Source organism: Diadema setosum, chromosome 10, assembly GCF_964275005.1.
Source record: "Diadema setosum chromosome 10, eeDiaSeto1, whole genome shotgun sequence".
Classification (NCBI taxonomy): domain Eukaryota; kingdom Metazoa; phylum Echinodermata; class Echinoidea; order Diadematoida; family Diadematidae; genus Diadema; species Diadema setosum.
In genome coordinates this window covers 2,270,534-2,289,704 of record NC_092694.1, presented here as the reverse complement: position 1 = coordinate 2,289,704, position 19,171 = coordinate 2,270,534, and the positions used below count along the sequence as shown (strand labels likewise).

Below are 19,171 nucleotides of genomic sequence, written 5' to 3'. Positions count from 1 at the left end.
TTGAGCAGTGCAGTCTGAACTATTAGTACGACAAACATTTCTCTACAGCAATCATTCTATATGTGTGTACACCATAAATTAGTAAACTGTGCAAAAAGAATGCTTATGTTTCTCCAATGACAAAAGTAATGTTGTACAAATTGTACAGTGTAGTTTGTGAAATGAAATAACAAATCATAGGGAGGGCTTTTTAAGAGAAAGTTATGCCATTTGGTGTATGGCAAAGGTACCAATACTATTTATACAGGAAAGCACCCTTTCATATCATTTCCTGGACAATTGACACATTGGAGACTAGTCCTGAGTATATTCTGGCAGGTGTCCTGTATGGAAAACATCTGTTACAGTAAATTTAGCTTGTCCTGAATCATGGGTTGATGTTTATTTGCCCTGGGCTGGAGAGGTAGTGGGTAGGTATCATTTTGCACTGTATCAATCATGCCTCAAGCAGAGATATGCACTATATTTTCATATTACTAAACATCTCTTTGCAGTATGTTCTTTAGATTTGTGGTTGATGATGTAATACGAGAACTTCATGTGTTATTTTTCACACAACATCATTTTTAGGCATGATTTCACCATTGAGAATACAGCAGGGTAAAGAGGGTTTGTCAACAAAACAAGTCATCAAGCATTCTGAAGTAGATGTCAGACTACATATTACCACTCTGTAAAAAATTCTGGCAAGTCGTTTGGAAATATCTGAGATGTATTTGAATTGAATGATTGCAATATTACAAAGTGGTAAATGTATTAGTGTACCATTATTTCCTATTAATAGTTCAAGTATAAGGCAAGTAGGGAAGAGAAAAGAAAAAAAAACCTCGTTCTTTTCACTCAAGAAATTATGTAGCAGGGTACTGTAAAACACGATATATTCTTGGCATGAAAATCTCACGAATTGGAGCCAACGGCCTTTCTCACAGCATGAAATTTTCGCGAATTGCCACTGCCATCCAATGCATATTGTGTAGGCAAGAACTTTTGCCTACATTTTGATTTCGCGAATGTTGGCGCTCGCGAAATTTGCAGAATTAAAATACAAGCAAACATTCCTTGTTTTACAGTACAGTTGAACCTATATTATCCGGCCTCCCTTTATCCGGATCTCTCTATTATCCGGACGCAATCTCGCCGTGATTTTTTTTTTTAATTACTGGAAGAAAGGAGGATTCCCAACTCCTTGAGAACTCCTACCCAAACACACATGAATTACATATTACTTCCAATTATGATTAACATAAATTGCATCAAATTTCCTTACAAATTGCTTACCTTCAGACATTTCAACATCCCGAAACATCCCCAAATGTAACAATGAAAAGGTTGCAGTATACACATTACTACATGTGGTACTACAATGGGCTACATCAGTACATGTGTATGTATATGTACATGTATAAAGCATTGAGTCTCCCGTATCCGGCCAAATCCCTTATCCGGATGAGCCCCGGTCCCGACTTGTCCGGATATGAGAGGCTCAACTGTATATAGAACCAGTGTTCTGTACTTTGATCGAAGAGGTATCAGCAGAGTGTAAAGACCCAAGACAGAGGTCAAAGGTCAAACAGTGAGGGCGGTATGTTTTAATTTACATTTGTTCAGTGAGTACAGGGAAGAGGAATTTTGACAAAGATTCGATCACCTGAGAGCGAAGCTGCATTCCCATGTGATTGTTTTTCTCACAGAGCTCGCCACTTTCTTACACCCAAAGTTGTGCAAGCAAGAGTTCTTTGTAGCTTGAAAAGAAGGAGAGAAAAAAAAAGAGTTTAGAATATCAGCTTTCACAGTGAAAATGAAGAGAGTGAAATTCCATCATGTTTGACTGGATTAGTAATGTAATATTCCCTGCACTGCCATTGGAGTGTTTCATCTCACAGAGCAATGCCAAGGCTGAATCACACTTACAGGAGTGGGGCTTCTTTCCTCTCACTAGGGTTTATATGAGTGTGAATGCATTCCTGAAGAAAACAGATTCAAATTTTAGTTGTGAAAGCGACATAGTCATGCATATTTTTGAATGACTGTTTTACTTCTACAGTACTAATGAAACAGATTATCAGGTACTGAAAGTAGGGGCTACTGAGTTGGTACATATCTGGAGAAACCTCCTGAATGGTGGAACATGTCTCTAAAAATTAAAGGGTGGTGTAACTTCAGAAAGGTAGATAAAAATATAAGGATGTAAAGGATTGAAATTCAATATGTCCATTACAATGCTATATTTCATCTGCACAACATACAATATATGCCTGTATACCACCATGTACATCTTTTCATGATGTTTTATATTGTCCAGGAAAATGTCAGTCGGAGGGTTTGTTTGTCAACAGCTGTTTCTCTGTGAATGGAATGGCATACGGAAAGTAAAAGTTCTTTAAAGTGAGGGAAAATGATAGTGCTCAGCAGCTTTAAATCCAGCTTTGATAACTTTCTGCTTCAAAGCAATAGTTTTAATTTGATTTCAAATGGTCATCTTTTAATGACTATGGGGAAAGGAAAAAAATGTACATAATTTTCCAATTGTGTGTTTCTATTTTACCATAGGCACATGATTTGTTAATTATATTTGTGATTCTGTAGATCTATTGTAGAAATGAGTTTTGTATCATTTCAATTGTTAAAAAATTGATCCGACACATATTTAAGAAAATAATGATGTCTGCTGTACTTTTAGTGTGGATTAGTACACGTTTGTTTGTTTTTTTTACTCACTAGAATGCACATTGTAAGAATGTATTATGGTGAATAACTTTTCATATAAATTGTGTCATTGTGGGGGTTCTTCAAACAAGTTGTGAGTATTGATAAACTTGTACAGATGTCTGGAGAGTTTACTCTACATGTAGTTTAACAACATGGGTGATGTAAATGTTAGGAACATTGTGACATGCATAGAAGAATACCTTTAAATGTATCTTGTAACATGACCATGTACTGGCAATCTGGCCTAGCTCTCTCTGGAACTTTTCCTCGATTCTAGCCTACAAGCATCTCAAATATGAGCCAACCTTGCTGGTAGATAGCCCCCTTGCATGGAGTTTATCTCCCCCACGTGGCTGCAGTGATTAAAGCCAGATACCCCCCTGTCTAGGGACGGCTGCATCGATGGGAACGGAGCTAGGGATGGAGGGATTGACAAAACAAAAGATGGGAGGAGGAGAGGTAGAGGGATTGCATGGGGGTGGAGGAGGGTGTCCACAAAGTTATAGACTGAGATTCTTAAAAGGAATATAAAATGTAGTTTGAAAACTATACTTAGATTGTTTTGTAGAGAGCAAGAAAGATGATGCCAGGGAAATAAAGTTAAAGTGAGATATTTCGTGATATAAACAATAGGCAAGAGAAGAAGCATAAAGAGAATGGAAGGATGACCATTGATCAAGCATAGTGTGAATCAATACAAAACATATCTTATTCTTAGCTGTAGAAGGAAGATAAGAGTATACATGTAAACACAAGTTCAGGAAGAGTTGTATTGCAGATACAGACACATAGAAGAAAGTGAAAAAGTTCAAGCTGGAAAATAAAAGACAAATATTTGAAGAGATAAAAAGAGAAGGGAAGAGAAGGAATCATATTGATTTATGGTCCATAGAAAAATCCCTATCAAAATCATTTAGGATAACAGCTTGGTATAAGCAGGATGGTTGGTATTTCTATGAGAAGGAGAAAACATATGAGAGGAAAATAGAGAAAGAAAGGGATGGACAGATGGACAGACAAACAAGTGGCTAACCCCTTGTTCAGACGCAAGCCAGTTTATACCAAAATTTGATAAAGAAACAACGTATAAAGAATCATCGTATAGCCGACAGACTGTTTAGATGCTAATCTTGACCATTCTGGAAAAAGTCATATAGATGTGCAGTTTCCCACTGCGCATGCTGTTATGGTCATGAGTGACAGGTATGGGGACACCTTTCGTGCATGCTCCCATTAAGCCCCGCCCAGTTATACTGTTCTGTGGTCGCTATATATTCAGACGCACAATGGACACGATGAAATGGTGATTCGTTATAGAGTTCTAGTTCGAAACGATGCTCTGACCATTGTTTCGTTATACGTTGTTTCGTTATATGTGGTTTCGTTAGTCAGCGTTCAGACATAAATTCATTGTATAGCTATACTGATTTGTTTATACAGCTATACCGTTCTAGTACAATTTTTTTTTTTTTTTTACATCTGAACACCCTGTAAGTTGTTCAGTATAGAATGATAGAAGAGAGATGTTTCGTACACTGATAAGCTCTCTCATGTTTCATACAAATTAGATAATTTCAGCGCTGCATGTTATATAAATTGCCCTTTGCACCACAGAAACAGTCATGGTAGAAAATGCAATTTAATCCATGCATGATGAATTTATGTTCTCTCTGTAGGATATGGTGTCAAAAGCAGTTTGGAGGCTATCAAGTTGTAACTGGAGAAGTTCTCAATAGGAATAATCAGCAAAGTACAGTGTACTTACATGTAGCAATGAGGTCAGGTGAAGAGGGAAATATGTTACAAGAATTGTACTGAGAGATATTGAATGTTAGAAAACAGGATTGTGTTTTCCTGTGTTTGGAAGAATAATCAGGACACAGCTTAGATTCACAGACTCTGGTATCAGTGATTAGAAATAGGCCTAAATACAAGCAATCTGCTGGTGAGGAAAATTCATTTTTTAAATCTATGCATGTCATTCCCAATATTGTCATAACATTCAGATCTTATTTACGTGACCTTAGAAAAACATGCAACAAGGAACATGAATGTTCATTGTGTTCATACACACTGAACACTGAGTGGCTTTATTTTGAATCAATGTTGCATTTGAAGGTATAGTAATGTCTGGAATGATTTTTATATATTGTGCCTTGACTTGGCTAAAACGTTCACAGCATACAATTATTTTCACAAATAATTGCAAGCCCATTGCATTATGCTGCAAGTCCACAATGTAATGAAAGAAGCTTCATTTTAGTCATTTTTGTCTGGTATTGTTAATTGTGTATAGATTTTGTAAGATCATGCATCATTCTGACATCATTCTGAAATTTCTTTGTTTTATGACTGACTAAGATTCTATACAGTGAACGTGGTGTGTTCAGAAACATGTTTACAAAGAGTTTGCAGAAACATACGACTGTATAAATTTGCATATAAGTTTTCAAACGAGCTTACAAACAAGATTTTGGAAAGTGTGAAAACTTTTGAAATCGTACTGCGTGGAGCAAGCATAACTGACATAGTTTCATGTTGTGAGCCAATTATCCATACTGTCGGAAGGGAAGGAATGCTGTTTTTTGTAAAGAGAGGAAAGTAATGCATTTCCATGGTTACCAGCATTGGTACTGTGTCAGTTTGTGCTCATTACTCTAGGTGTGAAACTTTGATCTTTGAGCGTTTGCCTGGCTACGTGTTGCCTAGATTCAATTACTGTAGATATGAATTGAAGCTCAGTCCTATGCTCCTTCAAGGCAAGCTCAAAGTTGCATTTTAAGTATGTGAGAAACATTCATTCGTAGTGATTTATGGCACGAAAATAACAGGTTGATGCCGGTTGCCATCCTTTTGTTCTTGTATCCCTATGAAAGACTTTGGACGCAAGCTGCAACTCACTCGTAGAGAAAGCAACACAATTAATCTAGGCTACTGGATAATATAGATTTAGTGATTATTCAGATGTTTTAGCTCAATCAACAATTAAAAATCCTCTCTCTGAATCTGCAGTAGACAAAATACTTAATTTAGATTCTGCAGACCAGGGATATTTTGAGGAAGAAGAGGTTAATTAGGGAGTTAAAAACATCCATTGTTCCAGGATCATATTTCTCTTCTTTGGCCTTAGACTCGATGCCTTTGAATACACATGTATCTACCACTGTACCAATTGGTTAATCCTTTATATGTGATAATGTGCAGTCAGGTGGGGGAAAAAAAAGAAATGTCCATTTTAATACATGGAAAGATAGACATAATCAGTTAACTAGACATGATTATAGACTGTATAGAGCTCATATTAATTCATTTACATTCATATATGTACAAGCATATTAAAGTGGTTAATATTTATGGTTCACATATACGTAAGTATCATTATTATGAAGACTTTGTGCGTATGTTTATGTTATGCCTAGAAGAAGAACCATGAAATGTTTTGCCACATAGGTCTAGTAGGAACACGGAACCATTAAAAGGAAAGTGAGATGATAGAAGAACTAAAGGTAAAGGGATCCAGTGATAAAGATGTGGATGGAAAAATACTGGTAGACACACACACACAAAAATCATTCCATGTACTTTCACCCTTCCTCCGACTGACGCCCATTTCTGCTGGTGGAGGAGGAGGAGAAAGAAACAGGTTTCAAGTGTATGGTCACACGAGGGAGTCCTTCCCCAAGTCCAAAGGTTTCAGAGAAAGTGCTAGCAGCCAAGGTGGGAGACCCCCTGGTGACTGTCTCCTGATTGGCAGGTCAAAGGTCAACTTCCAGAATTGCTTAAAGCTGCACTTCCCCTTTGCAGTTTGCCGCAGCTTTTCTGGATTTGAGTTCAGCAGCTTTCACTTGATGTATCTGTTCATATTTCTTCATACCTTTTTACTGCATGATGTGTTAGCAATATTTTTGTTTTTTAGTAGTGGAAAATATATTCTGAAAGGGATTATCTCCATTTTTGATGGACAGTCCTATGATAGTATCACAAGAGTTTATTTGATTAAGTTGAAGCCATTTCAAGAAAGATCAGAGATTTCAGTATAAATCTTTTGCACTTCAAAAATGTTACACCAGAACCAGCTTAGCACAACTTTGTGTAAATAAAGATACTGTATAAGTGGATATTTTCATGCGACTCATTTTGCTCGGCCAGTAAGAAGAGTTTCGTGTGTTTTTATTTCCGTGGAATTAAGACATCAACTACTGGAACATAAGGCAAGCAAAAATATTTGTGTGCTTTTATTTTCGCGCTAATTTCTGGTTGCGCGAAATACACGAAAATTTCAACATCATGAAAATTTCCACTTTTACAGTATTTACCCTGAGTATTTTGATACTATTACTCAGTAATCCATTACTTTTGATTTTTTTTCTTCAAATGCAGGATGGGCGAGCAGCGATCCACTACGCAGCAGCCTCAGCCAAGGATGACATCATGAAACTGATGGTTCTCAAAAAAGCTGATGCCACCTTACCAGGAGGGGTGAGCCAAACCTAATTTTCTTGTTCTTTATTTGTCTCATTATTTGTTTTTATTTCAAGATTGCCAGACCCCACAGCATAGTGTCCCTGGTACCTCTGCTTTTCAAGTATACGTGTAGAATAAGTCAGAAGAACAGAATGGTAAACTCTCATCAAATTTTGCCCTAAAATAAGTTAGGAAATTCTTATTATTTCATTTAATTGCTGCAGAAATGGTGGTGTTGGGAGCAGTCATATGTACAAATTAGAAAAGATAGTTTCATGAAAATTATCCAGTTTCTATGATTTCCGTATTCATGGTCAAATTTTGATGAAATCTTGATCACTCTGCCTATATCAACTCTTTTACCCTATTTATAAAAGTTAACTTGACTGTGGAGAGGAATTGTACTTTAAAGGGGAAGGCTAGTAACTGATCAGTGGGAATCAGTGGAAATGCTGGGAGATGATTGTTCCAATCCTTATGGGATTCATTCAAGAGTTCATTGTATATCTATTGTTGTGTGAAAATGATTTGCTTCAGAATGGTCTCATATTCAAGTAATGTGCCGTTTAATGCTTCCAGGTTAGCGTCCCTGGTCAGGGACGGAGCATTAATCTGCACATTACTTGAATATGAGACTGTTCTGAAGCAAATCATTTTCACACAACAATAGATATACAATGAACTCTTGAATGAATCCCATAAGGATTGGAACAATCATCTCCCAGCATTTCCACTGATTCCCACTGATCAGTTACTAGCCTTCCCCTTTAAGCTTAAATCACCTGCCCATCTGTGCATATTTGTGCCATTGATATCACAATAAAACTTATCCCTGGAACATGGCTTTGGTTTAGGTATGTGTGTCCTAGCAGCTGTCAGCTGACCAGACTCTGGGTCATGTGATCAAAGGTCACTGGGCCATGAGATAAAAGGTCACTGGGTCAAATGCCTAAGGCTGTAACTGCATATTTGATATATAAGTACTGAGCGCTAATTCAAGAACCTTTTTTTTTTTTCTTCTGTCTTCAACTGAACTTGATACAGACAGACATGATTGGACAATTTACTTTTGTGGTAGGTAGGAATCAGAGCTGAAGGACAAACATAAAGATATAATGCCTACTCTCTAACTTTAACTTTTTGTGTACTGTGCAAGAATCAAAGAAACATTTGATGAAATCAGGGGGTACAGCAAAAGGTCTGCTTTTATAAATTGAAAAAAAATCAAGACAGAACAGTTCACCATCTAATCTTTGGGATAGTCTTAATAGTTAGGCCCGGAAGTTAGGGATGAAATGTCGGGATGAAATTCTTAGGCAGTGGGTTATAAACAGATTCTTTTAAAAAGTAGGCCCTACTAGATATTTGCTTTTGAGCAAAATTTTTTTCCAAAATTTAACTTGAAAATATTAGGCCTTTTTGGGGAACAAAGATGGTGATATCAAGAAGACAATATGTGACCCTGCACCTCAAAACAAACAAAAAGTCGCCAGACATGAATTTTTGGTTAAGACCATATTCTGAAAGAGCAGACTTTACGCTTTAAAATGATGTATAACTGAAATCAAATGGACTCTCCTAACCTATCTAAATATTGGAAAGAAAGCACAAACTCAGGAAAAGTGTGAACTGAGAAAAGAGGCTCTGAAGTACAGTGTCTATTCAAGCGCTTCATCTTTACCAAACCGTGCTGGCTGTGCGATGAATGGGACAGAAAAACAGGAAGTAAACCACCAGAGTAACAACAATGAAGGAATTATCAGATTAAACTGAAATTAACCATGCCTCATTAAAACATTCTTTCCATAATTAATGCCAACTTTCAAAGCAGTAGCCCTATCTTTTCAAAAGTTATTAGAGTTGAAAGTGAAGAGTGTGGACAAGGTTTTTCAGAAATGAAAAAGAGATTCTAAAGACACACCTAATCACACTATTCTACCAAAAATGTTCGAGATAAACTGCTAAAAAAACACACTTTCCTGCCCGTTTTATGATACCAAATTTTAGCAAAATGTAAAAGAAGACCCGCTCTTTCAGAAAATATGAAAAAGTCAAGTTCGGCTAGGTTGACCCATTTCACTTATTTTCAGTCCTCACGCAAAATCAGAGTGTGCGACTTTATGTTCGTTTTGAGGTGCACGGTCACATATGTTCATGTAACATGTGGAAGATTATATTTAAAACCAAGTACCCACTTATTCTCTGCAATAGAGCCTCTATAGAGCCAAACATACAATGTACCTAAAGGTGATCAGAATGAGGACTGGTGTGTTTGCTAACAAACAAGGTCTGCTATTGTTGTACAGACCATGATAATATCTCATGGCCCTTGACATGTCCAGCCTTCTAAAAAAATGTCTCCCTCGAAGACATGATTCTTTTTTAGTCCTCCCACAATGGCAACGAGTATGAACATGATTACAGTAACCATAGCAGAGAGGTAGACCGTGTAATTTGTGTGCATTGCCATCGAAAATCAATGGCAGATCAAATATGTGCTCAGACCCGAGCCCTATTGTGTAGACGTGTGGACTAGCTACTGAGTTGGTAAACTTTTGAAATTGGTGTGTCTTCTATGCAGTAAGCTGATTAAATAGAATAGATGCTAGAGGCTGAAGTTAAATTTGTTCGTACTCATTCATCATGACAATGCAGTTAGAGGCACAACATTTATTTGCATGTTTTGTTACATGTATTTCATTTTTATAGCATTCTTTTAGCAGGAAAAGTATTATCTCACCAGCTCTAAAGATGTTGGTAGGAGCAAGTCAATTTCTGATTGAGATATATCGAGAGATATGGTTATTCAGTAACTTTTTCCCCAAAAGCCACTTTGAGAGCAGCTATGCATCCATGAACCCCATTGCTATCTGTGGTTGCTATGCGGGAACTTCTGATGCGAGTCTTTGACGTTGAGATGCAAACACTAATATTTGTCATTCATTCTTGTACCAAGAAATGACAGCTTCAAGTATCAGTAGCCATTCGCAGTAGATGATATGATGTTGTCCATTTCAAGTACTTTTACCAGAGTAAATAATTAGTGTGCAAGTCAAACAGTCCAGGACTGATAAAATGGTGACAAGGTTGCCTGACAATACATAATTGAGTCTTTTGAATAATGTGGTAGGCAGATGGGTTACTTGTACTCCATGCTTTTATCTTTACCCCACTGGAGACAAGTCCCAAGTATACTTCAGGGGTGGATCCAGGAATTCCGTGAAGGGGAGGCGCCTTTGCGAAATTAAAGGGGGCTCGCACATGCACCCCCTCCCAATTTTTTCTTTTTATTTCTTTTGTTTTGACCTAAAGTAAAAGGGGGGGGGGCGTGCGCCCAGTGCGTCCCCCTCTGGATCCGTCACTGTACTTGGGCAGGTGCAGTTGACTCTTCAGAGTTGACTGTAACTGTGTTGCCTGCATGAAATTCCCTTTTGGAATGTGAACTACACACTGTATCTGCATATATTCGTGCAAAAACTTTGAACTTAAATACTGAAATTGTGTATTCTTTAGGCAAATTTTAGAACAGAGAAAAAGGACAAATATGCCTCATTATCCACAGATAAAACATATGATGATTTCATTAGATTAAATACAATTCCATCTGATTTCAAGTTTTAAGCTCAATATAACAGTGGAAAAGAAAGCCATTTTTTTCACTCTGTAAATATTTTTACTACATTTACATTGTGTCACAGATGGAGTGGTATATGCTCTGTTGCAAAATTGATGGTTGGTAATCTTATTGGGATATAGCACAGAAATGTTCCCAGTATTGTTTCACAGTACATAATTATGCTAATATTTATGGCAGAGAGGTGCTCGTATTTTGTGACACCCTTTTGAAACTCTTGTCTGTATTCAGGCAAATTTTGTTTGCGTTTTTGATATTTGGAACTGATTGACACTGCCAAGAGCAATTTTCCTTCCTCTGTTCTGAAGAATGCCAGTATTGTATTCATGCCATCAGTCTAATGTTGACAAAAGTTGTGTATGCCATGAAACCCGAAAGGGTATTCTCAGCTCCTCTGTAACTTTCATGGAATGGAATCACCGTGGGGTGAGATTGCTTGTGGCTGTGACATGTTAACGTGGATTGATGTTCCTCCTCTCCTCCTCATCATCCTAGATCCAGAACCAGCTCCCGTTACACATGGCCTCAGCCAGGAGTAGCGGGGGTCTCTCCCTGGTCCAGCATCTTCTCAGGATCTCGGGACGAGAGGCACGACTTGCAAAAGATGCGGTAAGGAGGAAAATGAGATAGAACCCTCTCTGACCCAGAGTTTCATTTGACGAGTTTGATTACATAAAGACTTAACTCCATACTTGTTGATTTGAGATATTTGCAATCAAAGCTGCTAAAAACAAAGAAAATTATAGGAAAATATGGGACTTTTTTTTTATACCATAACTTCAAGAATATTCCTTGTTTTTATTTGTAACAAGTGAGGTGTTGCCAGAAAGGTATTATTTTGCACTATCTGATGATGGACTTACACTATGTCTAGAAATGGCATTTATCTCATTTTATGATCAAACAATTGTTTTTTCCCCCACCATGCCACCAGAGACCACCAGGGATATTTTCGGCTCTGTGAAACATCATTTGGTGGATATTTTCTACCAATGATGTCAGAGTTATAACCCAAAAATGAAAATTCATATTCTGTCTTCACCTCTACGTATGACAGGTAAATAAAGGATAACATGATGATGGCAAGCTGTGAGGATCTTTGAGCTCATAAATTAGGCATGATCAATTTGGGGGGGGGGGGGACAAAAAACAAATGAATGTGGATTCCTGTGAGCATGATATCACCATGCTACATGTGGTCTATGAATACTGAAATATCTGTGTGTTTCAGCAAATGTTCCACTTTTATATTTGTTTAAAATCTTGCCACGTTAATGGGACAAAGTTTATCTTTTAACCTTCATTAGAATATTTGTCTTCACTGCCTTAATGCTTCATTTCTATTTATTTATTTATTTTTTTTTTTTTTGGGGGGGGGGGAAGAGGTTGTGGCTTATGCAAACTTACTTTTTTAATTGTAGCATTTGTGGTATGCTCTTTTATCTGTAGTTCAGCTTAAAGGGGACGGCTAGTAACTGATCAGTGGGAATCAGTGGGAATGCTGGGGATGATTGTTCCAATCCTTGTGGGATTCATTTAAGAGTACATTATATATCTATTGTTGTGTGAAAATTATTTGCTTCAGAATAGTCTCATATTCAAGTTATGTGCAGTTTAATGTTTCCAGGTTAGCATGCCTGTACAGTGACGGGGCGATTAAACTTCACATTACTTGAATATGAGCCCATTCTGAAGCAAATAATTTTCACACAACAATAGATATATAATGTACTCTTAAATGAATCCCACAAGGATTGGAACAATCATCCCCAGCATTCCCACTGATTCCCACTGATCAGTTACTAGCCATCCCCTTTAAAACTCGTATTTGTACATCACTATAGTTCATTTGCATGTTTGTGTTTGAGACATGAGCCAAATTTGCAGACATGGATAAGTGAACAGCTAACATCCTGGTGTAGAATATTATCTGTACAAGATGAATCATTCATTTTCTCTGAAATAAGATTAAAGGCCTAAGTGAATAGATGAAGAGTTTGTTTGCAAAAACCAATAAGTCCATTTTTGAAGATTTTGAGTTGCGGTCTCTGTCATAAAGTACAAAAAAAAAAATACCTTTTAAATGATATGTTGGTCACTGCATATAACGGTACATTTTTTAAGTTATGGTCAAAAGAAGCAAAATTTTTCTTATTATTCTCTTTATTTTTCTTGACCTTTAATCACAAATATCTCCATTTCGCAAATATGGACTTATCGGTTTTTGCAAACAAACCCTTCAATTGTATATGTTTTGTAATGATCTGGGAACTGAAGCATGACCAGCATTTACATGATTCTATCCAACATTGCTGATGACAAAGTTTGAAGTCTGTGAGTATTTCATTTGGAATGTTGTGCAATCCAAAGTCCACCCCCTCACAATTTGTTCCTATTTTCATACGACCCATCCATGCACACAACAGTAGAAGACTGGATGTATTCATTCATTCATGAGAAGCTACCACCTTTGAGTTGAGTGAAGCAAGGGGGGGGGGGTGGCAAATAGAGAGGGGATGAGGTTGGGGTATCCATCTTCACACCATTGAATAGATGACTGACTGACTGACTGACTGACTGACTGAATGAATGAATGAATGAGTGAATGAATGAATGAATGAATGAATGAGTGAATGAATGAATGAATGAATGAATGAATGAAAAGTTACCACCTCTGAGTAGAGTAGAGGGAGGGGAGGGGGCAGGTAGAGAGGAGTCATTTGTCTTTGTGTGTAAACCTATGGCAGAATGGATCGGTTACAGTAAGCTCGATTATAATGAGATTCCAGTTATAATGAGGACATTTTCAGTGCATCATGATAAAGGAAGACATATTAACGTGTTTAGGACAAGTCCCGAATATACTCGGACAAGTGTCTATAGGAAATGTGTGTTGTAGCAAAATCAGCCGGTCCTCATCAGGTTAAAGCAATTTGATCAGATACAATCATGAGGTTCCATTTTTTTTTTTTGACCTGCTGCTTTCAATTTTAAACGTGTGACATCATAATGACACACTGAAAATGGAATTCATGCTATCCTTGTGTGTGTACATGTACTGTATTCTCTTTCCCGTTCTGCAGAGTCTGTGCTGAACACTAGTGCGCGTTACTGTAAAAGTTGATATTTTCGAGCGACTAATTTTTCGCGCTTGGCCAGACGAAAAGAGTTTCGCGTGTTTTTAATTCCGCGGAATCAAGACATCAACTACTGGAACATACAGCATGCAAAAATATTCATGTGCTTTTATTTTCGCGCTTGTTTCTGGTTGCGCGAAATGCGCAAAAATTTCCACTTTTACAGTACTGTATGTTCATAAACACATGTAATAATTATGTGCATTGTAGTGATCCCCATGCTGCTCTCTACATGAACTATATCTGGAGCGGGAAGAAGAAACAAATGTGCTAGGCTCATTTGTCTCACTGTTATCCCTCTTTATCCTCCATTATCAGTGAAGAATAATTGAGTAGCATTCTTTCCATGTTTTCTTTGATATAAACCACGCAATAAGACACACAAATACCATCCAATGTTCTTCTGTCTTTGAACATAATCATTTCATTTTTATTTTGAGTGAGAGATACACTACTTGATAATTAGCTCAAACCAGTTGTAACGAGGAAAAAAACAAATGTGACCCGCTACAACAAAAGGATCCGAAAGTCGGGGGAGGACAATTTTCTGAAAATGGCATCATATTATTCCTTTATTCTTCCACTTTAATTTCATATATGACTCGACAAACAAAAGTACTCGGTTGCGGAGATACCGATGATGTTACTACCGCATGTCTAGTGGTTTAGGAAATCAGCGTTTTGAGAAAACCGCCTTCAAAGTTTTCCTCCCGACGCTATCATGATCAAGGGGAGACCAAATAGTTTTCACCACTGGACAATAGAAGGTACGCTCCTAGCAACTTCCGCTGTGCTCATTCAAGCTTAGCGCCAACGGTCTACGCACAACCATTCAGTAACCAGAATGCAACGCACTGACCAATAAGATCACTCCCTCGTTGCTAAGGGTGGGGTCTACCTGCTGCGCTAAATCCAAACCTTCGGACACGTTTTCGTTCCGTTGAAAGTCGGAAAATTATGGCCCAGAAAAACACAAATTTCTTGCCTTTCCTTTGATCATTTAGCTTCAAAATTTTGGCAAATGATAGACGATACATAAGACTACAAAATTATGCAAAAAACAGAAATCCGATCGTTTTGACCGAATTTGATGATCTGACTTCAAACCCGATTTTCTCAGCTCAGCCATCAGCGACTTTAGGATCCTTTTGTTGTAGCGGGTTACAAATACTCATTCAAAAACTTTCTAATGAAACAAACTAGTGGCAGAACATGGAAGAATATGATTTTAGTATGCATGAACAGCTCATCACATCCTTTCCATTTTAGTTCTGACTTCCAATTGTCTTGCTGGTTTGTTAACATTGGCATATAAAGTCTACATGCACTATGTAAAAGATTGCAGCCGAAATAATTCATGAAATTATTGCGATCCCGCTGGATGGGCGCCAACAGTGTAAAATAAGATGAATAATACATGATACTATACTTGTGCTGATGTTCAGAAAAAGTAACAACAGAAGCGTTTGATATGGTCTGATCTTGTTTGTTATCATTTTACACTGTAGTTCACAAATGAATATTTTATTTCTTCAGAATAGTCAATTACTATGAGGAAGAGGTACTGTAGGTGTAGAAAGGATCAGGAATTCAACCCTGTCGTGTACCTTTCAAGAACGTATGTACAAAATGCAAAGAGATTTTCTGGAGAAAATTAAGAATGCATTTTCAACCTCTCCTGGTGCCAACATCATGAGAGTTTACAGCTGAAATAATTCATGAAATCATAGCAGTCCCTCTGGGTACCAACAGTGTAAATATGTTGAATTATGCATGTTACTATACATTCGCCCATGTTCAGATGAAAGAAACGCATTTAATACAGTCTGATTTTGTTCATTAACATTTTATATTGTATTTCACAAATGGACATGTTCATTCATTCAGAATGATTCAATACATGTGGAAGAGATATATGTATATGCTGTGCATTTTCAAGAATGCATGTACAACACATGGGAAGAGATTTTCAGAAGAAAAATGTGTTTTCAACCCCTTCTTTGTGTTTTCTGTTCTTTTTTGTATCAACTCACAAGTGATTCCTTTTAGTTTTTGCAATGATAATGATCCATGTAATAATGAAATGTAATAGCAATGCAAAGACTGCTCATAATTATTTGTTTTTTTATCGATTGGTACATGTGACTCCATGCTTATGTTTCTTTGTTTTTAGTGTGTGTGTACAGTTATATTGAGGAACTAGCTACAACAGGATATCGACGGTCCCACGGACTTCGTTATAACAGGGTTTCACTGCGTGAATGGATGAATGGATGGATGAATGAATAAATGAATGAATGAATGAAAAGCTACCATCTCTGAATAGAGTAAAATGGGGAAGGGGGGGGCAGTAGGGAGAGAGGGGTTTGGGGTATTGAAAGCCTCTTTCACAGAATTGAAATCAACCCCTGATCTATGCCACAATCTTTAATGTGAAGAAAGATCCCATTCCCTTGTGTAACGTTAAAGCAGAAATACCTTTCATGTATAACAATTCTAGCATATAATTCTCTTCATCTCATATTTATTGTTATTATTTTATGTTCTTAATTTCCCAGATGCATCTGTACAGTTCTCTCTGTACCATTAGGCCCGAATTCATGAAGGTGGTACAAATGAAACCATGGTTTAAACCATTGAGCGCCAAGTGTTGCACGAATAGGAATATTTCGTTACGAAATTGGTCATTTCGTCGACAAAATGACTATTTTGTTAACGAAATTTATCATTTCGTGGACGAAATGTTTATTTAGTTACAAAATGTTGTCATTTTGTTACAAAATAATCATTTCATCGATGAAATGACTGGTTTTTGTCCATGGTTTGTCCATGGTTTAAACCATGGTTTAATTTGTACCACCTTCGTGAATTCGGGCCTTAGTGTCTTTTAGATCTAAATGGATCTGACAACAATGCATTGGGTTTAACACGACCTCAGATCAGGCCTGGAAAGTGGACTATTATATGTCGACATTTCACTATCCTTACAGATCAGTGCATAGGGGTTTCAAAGGAACAGAGAAGGGGGGGGGGGGTAGAGAGGTGAAGGAGGGGGAAAGGGGGGAGGAGGTCAAAGTAATGAGGGGTGAATGTGGCTACTCCAATTTGGGCAATCCATTTGTATGACTGGAGCCAATGCAAAGTGGCAGCTGTGATGTTTGAGTCGATGTTCGGAGGGGATATGTCGAAAGATGGTGATGTTGATCTGCGTGATAAAGGTGAGAAGTGGTGCGTGTCTGGCGCCCTCAAGCAGTGTCACATTCCAGCCAGGGTTCATTCATTCACTTGCGACCTTTGACCCCATTGTTATTACCTCTCAGTTCCTTGACTTTGAGTCTTGTTGGAGGGAGTAAAAAGGACTAGTCTTTGTGAACTAGACCCTGTGTAGCCTCTTCGTAATTGCAGACCTGACATAGCCAAAATGGATCAGCCTTACTGTAGCTATATGTAGACATAATATAGAAACATCCTTCATTGTCACATTTTTCATTGTATTAGAAACCTAGTGAGTCTGTGAATGGTGTGAAGCCAAACCCATATTCTTTTGATAAAAGTTGATAATAACAGTGAACAAAGACAGCAAGTATGGTGCTATAGGACCATTAGGCCTACATGTTGACAGTTTGATAAGTTAAAATATTATTTTGTGTTTATAAAGAAAATACTAGTAATGGTATCTCTCCCTCAGGCTCATAAGTGTGCTGGTTCACAGCAAAGTGAAGAGGATCACATGATCAATTCTTTGGCCTGCATATAATCAGGAATATTTATGCTAAATTCATACCAAGAACAATTAATGTTTAATCAATAAAACTATTGTACTAGTGGTCAGCAAACTGTGTCTGTAACGCAGCATAACTACTGGAACTATGTGCCGACTTATTGTCAAGTATAAAAAGGGGATCAGATATCTCCCTCCCATCGTGGAAATGAAAGAAGAAAGAGAAAGTGTTCAATAGCTATTTTAGTCTGGCAGTCAAGACTAACAACCAGAGGACAGCAGAGCCCTGTGACAGTGGGCATGACGTGTGCAGTTCGTCCCCGATAACGACATTCAGAGTCATGGAAAATCAGTGCCCAAATGTATCAGTCTCCTAAGCTCTGTGACTTCTGATAATCCTGATATAATATGGTCATTATGGACATCGTTTCTCCCCTGCAAAGGCAGGATAATGGGCAATATTATATTCAAATTTTGTCCTGTGTACACTAGCCTGATTAATTCTGTTCATCTCGAGGAACATTTGATAATATTCTGGTGTATTCCGGCATCGATCATCATGTTTTCCTTTTTAGGATCTGCTTGTGATTGGCTCAGAGTAGGCAGGCACAAATAATGCCCCAGTTTCTCATTAGTGTGAAATCTGTTTTGTTTGGTATTTATAAGACATTGGCATGGTAGTGGTTTTACAGAGCATTATATCTTAATGAATTATGCATCTGTCTAGCTGCAACCCATCATTCTACCTGTCATGTGCATTGTGTACTTTACCATGATGTGTCCCCACTAATGGCTCTAGGCATCATTAATGCAAACATGATCACACTGCTGCTCAGTTAAAGTATAGTAACCCTGGAGTATATTAAAAAGAATTTAAAAAATCTGGAGATATCACTTTGCTAATGTTCTAGGGCTGTTTCAGAGTTGCTTTCAATGTGAGACCCCCGCTTCATAATGTTTTTAGTGTTTGAACATAATAGATAGGGAATGGCACTTTGTGGAGAAAACAAAAATGCAACATTTGAAGTTTCCGTGATGAGGTCATCTTTTATCAAATAGGCCTAAACCTTTCAGGGTCTGCGTTACTTGCTCCTGCCTCTTACAAATAACATAAAATAATCACACATTCAGCTGCCTGTACACGTGAGTTTCTGTACAGTGTGCTCACGTGGGCTACCAGTAGCCTTCATGAAAATACATGTATTCTTTGTCTGGCTAATGTCATATTGGTATCACTTTTTTAAAGTTTACTTCCATTAAAGTACACAATCAATATGACAAAAGACGTGGTAAGAAGATTGATATTGCAGTTGATAGTGTCCTTTATTGATGTAAATATATATTATTCAGTGTTAAAAGGATGGTACAGTATTGGTGGAGATGAGAATTGGGCTTTTAACTTTTTGCGAGATACCAAGAAAACACTTATGATATAGTACAGAGCATACAATTTTAAGAGTAATTCAAAGTTAGTTTGATGAACATCGGGTTTGGAATGACTGAAAC

General features: G+C 37.5%; 1 protein-coding gene across 1 annotated transcript in view; it reads left to right on the top strand.

Annotated features, from left to right (window-relative positions):
• Window positions 1-19,171, top strand: part of LOC140233703 (uncharacterized) — a 77,271-nt gene that overhangs the window by 15,069 nt on the left and 43,031 nt on the right. Inside the window, exons 3-4 of the mRNA XM_072313804.1 lie at window positions 7,090-7,188; window positions 11,303-11,416. Of these exons, the coding sequence (XP_072169905.1) occupies window positions 7,090-7,188; window positions 11,303-11,416 (213 nt within the window). The remainder of the gene's footprint in view (window positions 1-7,089; window positions 7,189-11,302; window positions 11,417-19,171) is intronic.